The 10,304-nt window shown below is 57.1% G+C and overlaps 1 protein-coding gene across 1 annotated transcript in view; it reads left to right on the top strand.

Annotated features, from left to right (window-relative positions):
* Positions 1-246: 246 nt before the first annotated feature.
* Positions 247-10,304, top strand: part of DMBT1 (deleted in malignant brain tumors 1) — a 54,446-nt gene continuing 44,388 nt past the window's right edge. The window contains 11 exon segments of the mRNA XM_067711176.1: positions 247-304; positions 597-626; positions 1,580-1,729; positions 3,213-3,536; positions 4,315-4,344; positions 4,947-4,976; positions 6,035-6,358; positions 7,137-7,166; positions 7,769-7,798; positions 8,857-9,180; positions 9,959-9,988. Of these exon segments, the coding sequence (XP_067567277.1) occupies positions 247-304; positions 597-626; positions 1,580-1,729; positions 3,213-3,536; positions 4,315-4,344; positions 4,947-4,976; positions 6,035-6,358; positions 7,137-7,166; positions 7,769-7,798; positions 8,857-9,180; positions 9,959-9,988 (1,360 nt within the window).

Below are 10,304 nucleotides of genomic sequence, written 5' to 3'. Positions count from 1 at the left end.
GTATCTCCAGGGAGCTCCAAGATGGAGCTTGGTGTTCTGTCTCCAAGAGAGTCTTATTGCCCATGCTCAGAGCCTACCGTGTGGTCCTCACCAATGCATGTTGACCTCTGGTCAGGCTAGGGTCCTGGGTCTCTGGCTGCGCAGCCTGCAGAGGCAGGTGCATACCTGTTGAGGGGACCACCTTGTCTGTGCCCTTTGCTGAGCCCATATGAGGCCACGTTGATTTCTTTGCACTATACAGGAACTATGACCCTTCAGCCTGTGGACGTCAGAGGTTCCGTAAACCCCCATGGGGGTGCCCCAAGTAGGAGAGCTGGGAGGTCAGCCAGTAGAGCCTGCGCTTCTGGTAGCCTGGGCTTGGGGAAGGAAAGTCTCTGTTCATTTCCCTGTGATGAAGGTTAACTCATGGCCATGTTCAAAGTGACCCCCTGCCCGGGGAGCTGTGGCCATTAGAAATGGTATGAGTCTGGAAACTGCCTTAGGCCTGTGACCTCAAGAGAGACATGAGGCGGTGTCCTTGTGCCGTCCTCATCCCCCTTTGCCCCTGTGGTGCCCCTTGTGTGCAAGGTGTCTGATCTGCCTTCTCTCCCTCCCAGCTGCCACGCCCCAGTCCACGCTCCTGCCAGGTGAGTCCTGCTGCCTCTTGACTGCGGGCTGTCTCCTCCGTCCCCACCCACCTCCACAGACTCCAGCCAGGAGCCCCAGGCGGGGCGAGTGGACGTTTGCCCCCTCTCAGTACCTGCCCTGGTCACTCTAGAGCGAGCAGAAGTTTCCAGAGGAGCCATAGCACAAGGGTCCTAGGGTCTGACTCAGCGATTTAAGGACATTGTGGCTACACAGTGTCTCCCCAGAGCTTTGGGTGACAGGGAGGCCTGTCCTGGGGTCATTTCTGCCTGAAAGCATTGTCTAGACCGAGAGTTCTGTGTGCAGGGAGAACAGGGCTTTCTCATGTCCCACACCCCCAGTGGAGTCTAGGGGATGCTGTTACCAAAAGGGAAAGGTGCCCTTGATGGCTTACAGACTGGGGTCCTCTCAGGGCCGACTCAGTCAACAGAGTTCCAGTGTAAAAGGCGCACGTGTGAGTGTGGTGAACACGGTTGAGAAGGCGGAGGGGTACGGGAGCGGGTGGCTGTGTGGACTGGTAACGAGCCTGCTAGGACACGGGGGCAGGAGCTGGACCCCAGGCAGAAACTCTGGGGCGCCTGGAGGAGCCTCACCCTCATTGCAGCTGGGCTGGTGGACTTGGGGTCCTACCCTAACCACCTGGGCTCCTCCTTGCTGTTCCCACAGGGAGTTAAGGCGGTAGCTCCGGTGGCTGGTCGCACTGGTGGCCGGTCGCAGGCATGCCAGGGACTTTCATATTCAGGAAAGTAAGCCCTCAGGTCCAGGCGGTCAGGCACAGGAAGTGAGACAGAACGAGGGGCCCCAGTGGACTGAGTCGTTGATGGTGGGCACACACTCACCACGCGGAGGTCCTAAGAAAAGTGTCAGCAATGTGTGAAGGCTGAGCCTCTTCCCCCTGGGATCCCAGTGGGACCCCTGTGTGCTTTGTGTCTGACTTTCCGTGTCTTTCTCGCAGCTGCTCGGCCCCAGTCCACTGCCTGGCCCAGTGAGGCTCAGGCGACCTTCCTCCGGATGTCCCTTTACTCCCTGCCCATGCCCCACTCTTCTCCCCTCTGGGGGAATCGCTGTACTTTGCAGAACCTGGGAGGTTCTGTCCCCTCCCCTGGTCAGTCTCCCAGCTGGCTCTTCTTAACTAGACATGGGGTTTCCAACACTCCCGTCTTCCCATTGATCCATCTGAGTTGTCACATCCTGTCCTTGATACTGTCTCAGAGATTGTCACCTGCAGGTTCAGAGAACCAGGAATGTGTTCCACCACTCTAGGCCCTGTTACATCCCAGCTGAGGAGAGTTTTGTGGGAGAAGGAAGGTTGATAATCACTGACCTTCTGTTGATGGGACATGAGAACAGGAAGGAGTGCCTGCATCCCTCACTCTGGGCCACGCCTCAGATCCAACAGGGCCACACCTGCATCCGGAAGTGGCAGGGACAGTGCCCAGGAGATGGTGGGTCATAAGGGACTGCAGTGCTCTGGGTGCCAAGGACCATGATTGGCTCCAGCTTCACCCCCTGACTTTTCTGTCCACTTCTGCCTCTGGACAACCCCTCAGATGTGCCAGTGCGGACATGGCTCATGGAAGGGAGGTGGCCAAGGTTTTCTCATGGGAAGGAGAACATGCCAGGCTTAGAGAGGTGGAGGGAGCCGGCTGACCTCAGACAGGGCCATTGTCCCAGAGGAGCTAGCAGAGCAGGAGGTTTGCTCAGCAAACACAGGTAGCAAGTGGCAGGATCCAGATGTGGAACTGGTGTCATCATGCTGGGTAAACGTTTTCCAAGGCTTCCTTCCTGTGCTGTCTAACTCTGACCTTTCCCTTTGTTGCCACTTCCAGCCTCCTGGCAGACCGTATCCTCACATGCTCCGTCACGCATAGGTAAATATTCCTATCCACCTCCCTGGGGCTTAGTTTCCGCTTCTGGATAAACTGGGGGTTTGGATGTGATAGGAGGAGGTTCAGGGTGTGGCCGTCCATATCCTTGTGGCTGTGAGTGAAGCAAGAGTCTCTGGAGGCCAGGTCTGAGGTCCGATCTTAGTGGGCTGGTGAGCTGTGTCCAATGGGATCGGGTCCAGATGCTCAGGAAAGATTTTCTTCCAGGCGGTCAGTGTAGGCCCTGCATGCCTGTCCGTCTTGCTGGTACCTCTGCTGGTCTCTCAGGCCATGGATGGCTGTCCAGCCCGAAGGGTTGGGTGTAACATGCCTGAACCCGGTCCCGTCACCTCCAGGGGTGCGGCCAGAGCCCAGGGAGAACCACCCGGGAGCCAACAAGCTACCAACAGGGGGATGGTCTTGACTTTCCTCCTGCGACCATGGTGCACTAGCCTGGGTGTATCTTGGGTGGGTAGGATTACCTTCGTGCTCGCCTCCTCTTGGAGTGATGGGCTGTGCCTCTGCATTTGAGCATCTTCAGACTTGGGCAGAATAGGAATCTCTGCTCACTTCCCTGTGATGAAGGTTAATTCCTGGGCATAAAAGAAAGGTGATTCCTGCCCAGGGGAGACTCACCGACAGGAAGTCCCCTGAGTCTGCAACGGGCCTTAGGCCTGTGACCTCAGGAGAGATAAGAGGAGGTGTCCTTGTGCTGCCCTCTAGGGACTGAATCAGGATTGGCCCTGAGGCTGGTGAATGGAGGTGACAGGTGTGAGGGCCGGGTCGAGGTCCTGTACCGAGGCTCCTGGGGCACAGTGTGTGATGACAGCTGGGACACCAACGACGCCAACGTGGTCTGCAGGCAGCTGGGCTGTGGCTGGGCCACGTCGGCCCCTGGAAGTGCCCGGTACGGTCAGGGCTCAGGGCCGATCGTCCTGGACGACGTGGGCTGCTCAGGGCATGAGAGCTACCTGTGGAGCTGCCCTCACAATGGCTGGAACACACACAACTGTGGACACAGCGAGGACGCCGGTGTCGTCTGCTCAGGTTGGTCTCACATAAGCTGGGTGTCCCTCTCTGGGGGTGTGGTTTCCTTCGGACACTCTGATCCCCTCTCAAAGCATTTTCTACATTTCTTGCTTCCTTACATCACCTTGTCTCTCTGCTAAGAATTAGTATGAGCTCTTTGACAAGATGCCAGGCATGTAGATGGTGATTTGGAACAAAGACCCAAACTGAAAGTGACTTGAAGCCCTTTTTCTCCAGCCACAGTGCAAGGCAGAGGCAAGAGAGGCTAGTTCTGTCACGAGGTCTCTGAATGGAGGTCATGGCCTAGGACTGCAGGTGGCCCAGGGATTGGTTCCTGCGTCCTGCACGGTAGCCCCTGCAGGGAACTGGGATACACTGTCTGGGCAGCAGGTCTCCCGTGTGCAGCGCAGTGAACCCTGGGTGGCCTGCCGGCCACAGCCTTGTCACCACCTACAGACAAGCCTGACAGATCTCACACGGGTTTTGGACTTTGAACTTGACGCCTCAGTGTTGCTGCCTCAGTGGGCCCATAAATGCTGTGTGGCTGATGACTGGTTTGGGTCCACTCGGTCATCTAGACACAGAGCTAATCAGCTTAACACAGGAAATAAGGGATGCTGGGCTGCCTGGACCTCTGAGGAGGAGCCTCTTTGGGGGGTGAGGATGGCAGAGGTCCCACCCCACGTGGCAGGGCTCAGGCATGGACTGAGCGTGTCACCTGCTCAGCGCCGTCCCCCTTTGCCCCTGTGGTGCCCCTTCTGTGCAAGGTGTCTGATCTGCCTTCTCTCTCTCCCAGGTGCCAGGCCCCAGTCCACGCTCCTGCCAGGTGAGTCCTGTGCCTCTTGACTCCGGGCTGTCCCCTCCGTCCCCACCCACCTCCACAGACTGCAGCCAGGAGCCCCAGGCGGGGCGAGTGGACGTTTGCCCCCTCTCAGTACCTGCCCTGGTCACTCTAGAGCGAGCAGACGCTTCCAGAGGAGCCATAGCACAAGGGTCCTCGGGTGTGACTCAGCGATTTAAGGGCATTGTGGCTACACAGTGTCTCCCCAGAGCTTTGGGTGACAGGGAGGCCTGTTCTGGGGTCATTTCTGCCTGAAAGCATTGTCTAGACCGAGAGTTATGTGTGCAGGGAGAACTGGGCTGCTTCGGGTCCCACCCCCCCCGCGGAGTCCAAAAGGGATACTTTCCCCAGAGAGCACTCAGTCAGGAGAGCGTGCTAATTGCTCCTGTGGAGCGGGGCGCCTCATCGCCATGCCTTGGACATTGGAGGGCATGGTCCGGCTCACGGCCGGCTCTCAGAAAAGACCTATTCCTCCCCCAGGCAGTGGAGAGTCTCAGACCCCACATTCCCTGATGTGAGTGACAGGTCACTAGAGCAACCCTGACTGTAGACACCTTCTCTCTAATCGTGCTGTGCTTTCCCTTCAGGCTGGTGGACGCCCACAGCTCCTACCGAAGGTAAGCCTCACTTGGATCCTGCAAAACACTCCACTCATGAGGCCTGGGTGCAATTCCTGACTCTTGGTTTGAGCCTCTGAGCTCAGCACCTCATCTAATGTGGAGGGTTCCTTTCGCGTGCCAGAGTTGTGGAGAACCTTCACCTCCCAGTTGTGGCATACATTACTCAGAATGCTTTGGTTGCCAAGTGACAGGATCCCAACTCACACTGTCTTGAGTTGGGGGTGGGACTGGGGGCCGCAATGGCTTCCATAGGTCAGAGGTAGGATGGTCTTGAGGTAGAGCTGGATCCAGAAGTTCCAGTACAGCTTTTCCCCTGCACTTTTCTTACCCCTGTTGTCTCATGTTTACGGACTTCACTGTCAGCTTTCTTCCTGCCAAGGGACAGTTGTCAGCCTCAGGTGTACATCCCGGGAGGGGAGATAGTCTTTTTTTTCTAGCTCTTCAGCTGACAAGCCCTGGAAAGACTCTGAACAGCCTGCTACCTATAGATGCCTTCTTCGTAATGAAGTCCATGGGCTCTGATGATTTTCAGTGGGTGCACGGCTTGGTCAAGAGTCAGCACAATTTTGGGGTTAAAAAATGACATGAGTGAGTGCTCAGCAGAAAAGTAGTCTTCAGAATATCCTTGGGCCTGATGGAGTGGGTTCCCATGTGGGAGTGAACATCCGAAGGTGGTTGCTTGGCGCGGTCTGTGAAGCTGTCTCTGCTGGGCTCCTGCTACAGGGGCTCAAGTTCATCCCAGTGGTCCCTGGGGATTCAGGCTGTGGGCTTCCCCTCTTCCCACCTCCTTCCCAAGGCTGGGATCAGCCACTGAATTGCTGGGCCTTGTGGGGAGCCCATCAGAGAACATGCGTTCCTCTGTCCACTGCCAAGGGTTCTATCAAACAGCCCCGTGGGGATAAATGATGATGACCGGGCTCAGTCAGGTCCTCCGGAAGGAAAACATTACCGTGAACTCACAAGTCTTTCCCTGGAAGGATTCTGAATCGCGTTCGGTCCTCAGGACCTGTTCCTCTGGAAGACACAGGAGAGTGCATTTTCCCGTGTCCTTCCAGGAACTGAATCAGGATTGGCCCTGAGGCTGGTGAATGGAGGTGACAGGTGTGAGGGCCGGGTCGAGGTCCTGTACCGAGGCTCCTGGGGCACAGTGTGTGATGACAGCTGGGACACCAACGACGCCAACGTGGTCTGCAGGCAGCTGGGCTGTGGCTGGGCCACGTCGGCCCCTGGAAGTGCCCGGTACGGTCAGGGCTCAGGGCCGATCGTCCTAGACGACGTGGGCTGCTCGGGGCATGAGAGCTACCTGTGGAGCTGCCCTCACAATGGCTGGAACACACACAACTGTGGACACGGCGAGGACGCCGGTGTCGTCTGCTCAGGTTGGTCTCACATAAGCTGGGTGTCCCTCTCTGGGGGTGTGATTTCCTTCTTTCACTCTGATCCCCTCTCAAAGCATTTTCTACATTTCTCGCTTCCTTACATCACCTTGTCTCTCTGCTAAGAATTAGTATGAGCTCTTTGACCAGATGCCAGGCATGTAGATGGTGATTTGGAACAAAGACCCGAACTGAAAGTGACTTGAAGCCCTTTTTCTCCAGCCACAGTGCAAGGCAGAGGCAAGAGAGGCTAGTTCTGTCACGAGGTCTCTGAATGGAGGTCATGGCCTAGGACTGCAGGTGGCCCAGAGATTGGTTCCTGAGTCCTGCACGGTAGCCCCTGCAGGGAACTGGGATGCACTGTCTGGGCAGCAGGTCTGCCATGCGCAGGGCAGTGGCCCCTGTGTGGCCTGCCGGCCACAGCCTTGTCACCACCTACAGACAAGCCTGACAGATCTCACACGGGTTTTGGACTTTGAACTTGACGCCTCAGTGTTGCTGCCTCAGTGGGCCCATAAATGCTGTGTGGCTGATGACTGGTTTGGGTCCACTCGGTCATCTAGACACAGAGCTAATCAGCTTAACACAGGAAATAAGGGATGCTGGGCTGCCTGGACCTCTGAGGAGGAGCCTCTTTGGGGGGTGAGGATGGCAGAGGTCCCACCCCACGTGGCAGGGCTCAGGCATGGACTGAGCGTGTCACCTGCTCAGCGCCGTCCCCCTTTGCCCCTGTGGTGCCCCTTCTGTGCAAGGTGTCTGATCTGCCTTCTCTCTCTCCCAGGTGCCAGGCCCCAGTCCACGCTCCTGCCAGGTGAGTCCTGTGCCTCTTGACTCCGGGCTGTCCCCTCCGTCCCCACCCACCTCCACAGACTGCAGCCAGGAGCCCCAGGCGGGGCGAGTGGACGTTTGCCCCCTCTCAGTACCTGCCCTGGTCACTCTAGAGCGAGCAGACGCTTCCAGAGGAGCCATAGCACAAGGGTCCTCGGGTCTGACTCAGCGATTTAAGGGCATTGTGGCTACACAGTGTCTCCCCAGAGCTTTGGGTGACAGGGAGGCCTGTTCTGGGGTCATTTCTGCCTGAAAGCATTGTCTAGACCGAGAGTTATGTGTGCAGGGAGAACTGGGCTGCTTCGGGTCCCACCCCCCCCGCGGAGTCCAAAAGGGATACTTTCCCCAGAGAGCACTCAGTCAGGAGAGCGTGCTAATTGCTCCTGTGGAGCGGGGCGCCTCATCGCCATGCCTTGGACATTGGAGGGCATGGTCCGGCTCACGGCCGGCTCTCAGAAAAGACCTATTCCTCCCCCAGGCAGTGGAGAGTCTCAGACCCCACATTCCCTGATGTGAGTGACAGGTCACTAGAGCAACCCTGACTGTAGACACCTTCTCTCTAATCGTGCTGTGCTTTCCCTTCAGGCTGGTGGACGCCCACAGCTCCTACCGAAGGTAAGCCTCACTTGGATCCTGCAAAACACTCCACTCATGAGGCCTGGGTGCAATTCCTGACTCTTGGTTTGAGCCTCTGAGCTCAGCACCTCATCTAATGTGGAGGGTTCCTTTCGCGTGCCAGAGTTGTGGAGAACCTTCACCTCCCAGTTGTGGCATACATTACTCAGAATGCTTTGGTTGCCAAGTGACAGGATCCCAACTCACACTGTCTTGAGTTGGGGGTGGGACTGGGGGCCGCAATGGCTTCCATAGGTCAGAGGTAGGATGGTCTTGAGGTAGAGCTGGATCCAGAAGTTCCAGTACAGCTTTTCCCCTGCACTTTTCTTACCCCTGTTGTCTCATGTTTACGGACTTCACTGTCAGCTTTCTTCCTGCCAAGGGACAGTTGTCAGCCTCAGGTGTACATCCCGGGAGGGGAGATAGTCTTTTTTTTCTAGCTCTTCAGCTGACAAGCCCTGGAAAGACTCTGAACAGCCTGCTACCTATAGATGCCTTCTTCGTAATGAAGTCCATGGGCTCTGATGATTTTCAGTGGGTGCACGGCTTGGTCAAGAGTCAGCACAATTTTGGGGTTAAAAAATGACATGAGTGAGTGCTCAGCAGAAAAGTAGTCTTCAGAATATCCTTGGGCCTGATGGAGTGGGTTCCCATGTGGGAGTGAACATCCGAAGGTGGTTGCTTGGCGCGGTCTGTGAAGCTGTCTCTGCTGGGCTCCTGCTACAGGGGCTCAAGTTCATCCCAGTGGTCCCTGGGGATTCAGGCTGTGGGCTTCCCCTCTTCCCACCTCCTTCCCAAGGCTGGGATCAGCCACTGAATTGCTGGGCCTTGTGGGGAGCCCATCAGAGAACATGCGTTCCTCTGTCCACTGCCAAGGGTTCTATCAAACAGCCCCGTGGGGATAAATGATGATGACCGGGCTCAGTCAGGTCCTCCGGAAGGAAAACATTACCGTGAACTCACAAGTCTTTCCCTGGAAGGATTCTGAATCGCGTTCGGTCCTCAGGACCTGTTCCTCCGGAAGACACAGGAGAGTGCATTTTCCCGTGTCCTTCCAGGAACTGAATCAGGATTGGCCCTGAGGCTGGTGAATGGAGGTGACAGGTGTGAGGGCCGGGTCGAGGTCCTGTACCGAGGCTCCTGGGGCACAGTGTGTGATGACAGCTGGGACACCAACGACGCCAACGTGGTCTGCAGGCAGCTGGGCTGTGGCTGGGCCACGTCGGCCCCTGGAAGTGCCCGGTACGGTCAGGGCTCAGGGCCGATCGTCCTGGACGACGTGGGCTGCTCAGGGCATGAGAGCTACCTGTGGAGCTGCCCTCACAATGGCTGGAACACACACAACTGTGGACACAGCGAGGACGCCGGTGTCGTCTGCTCAGGTTGGTCTCACATAAGCTGGGTGTCCCTCTCTGGGGGTGTGATTTCCTTCTGACACTCTGATCCCCTCTCAAAGCATTTTCTACATTTCTTGCTTCCTTACATCACCTTGTCTCTCTGCTAAGAATTAGTATGAGCTCTTTGACCAGATACCAGGCATGTAGATGGTGATTTGGAACAAAGACCCGAACTGAAAGTGACTTGAAGCCCTTTTTCTCCAGCCACAGTGCAAGGCAGAGGCAAGAGAGGCTAGTTCTGTCACGAGGTCTCTGAATGGAGGTCATGGCCTAGGACTTCAGGTGGCCCAGGGATTGGTTCCTGCGTCCTGCACGGTAGCCCCTGCATGGAACTGGGATGCACTGTCTGGGCAGCAGGTCTGCCGTGCGCAGGGCAGTGGGCCCTGTGTGGCCTGCCGGCCACAGCCTTGTCACCACCTACAGACAAGCCTGACAGATCTCACACGGGTTTTGGACTTTGAACTTGACGCCTCAGTGTTGCTGCCTCAGTGGGCCCATAAATGCTGTGTGGCTGATGACTGGTTTGGGTCCACTCGGTCATCTAGACACAGAGCTAATCAGCTTAACACAGGAAATAAGGGCTGCCGGGCTGCCTGGACCTCTGAGGAGGAGCCTCTTTGGGGGGTGAGGATGGCAGAGGTCCCACCCCACGTGGCAGGGCTCAGGCATGGACTGAGCGTGTCACCTGCTCAGCGCCGTCCCCCTTTGCCCCTGTGGTGCCCCTTCTGTGCAAGGTGTCTGATCTGCCTTCTCTCTCTCCCAGGTGCCAGGCCCCAGTCCACGCTCCTGCCAGGTGAGTCCTGTGCCTCTTGACTCCGGGCTGTCCCCTCCGTCCCCACCCACCTCCACAGACTGCAGCCAGGAGCCCCAGGCGGGGCGAGTGGACGTTTGCCCCCTCTCAGTACCTGCCCTGGTCACTCTAGAGCGAGCAGACGCTTCCAGAGGAGCCATAGCACAAGGGTCCTCGGGTGTGACTCAGCGATTTAAGGGCATTGTGGCTACACAGTGTCTCCCCAGAGCTTTGGGTGACAGGGAGGCCTGTTCTGGGGTCATTTCTGCCTGAAAGCATTGTCCAGACCGCGAGTTATGTGTGCAGGGAGAACTGGGCT

Source organism: Pseudorca crassidens, chromosome 16, assembly GCF_039906515.1.
Source record: "Pseudorca crassidens isolate mPseCra1 chromosome 16, mPseCra1.hap1, whole genome shotgun sequence".
In the NCBI taxonomy this organism is placed as follows: Eukaryota; Metazoa; Chordata; class Mammalia; order Artiodactyla; family Delphinidae; genus Pseudorca; species Pseudorca crassidens.
The sequence above is the reverse complement of the archived record's forward strand: the minus strand, read 5'-3'. Positions and strand labels throughout refer to the sequence as shown.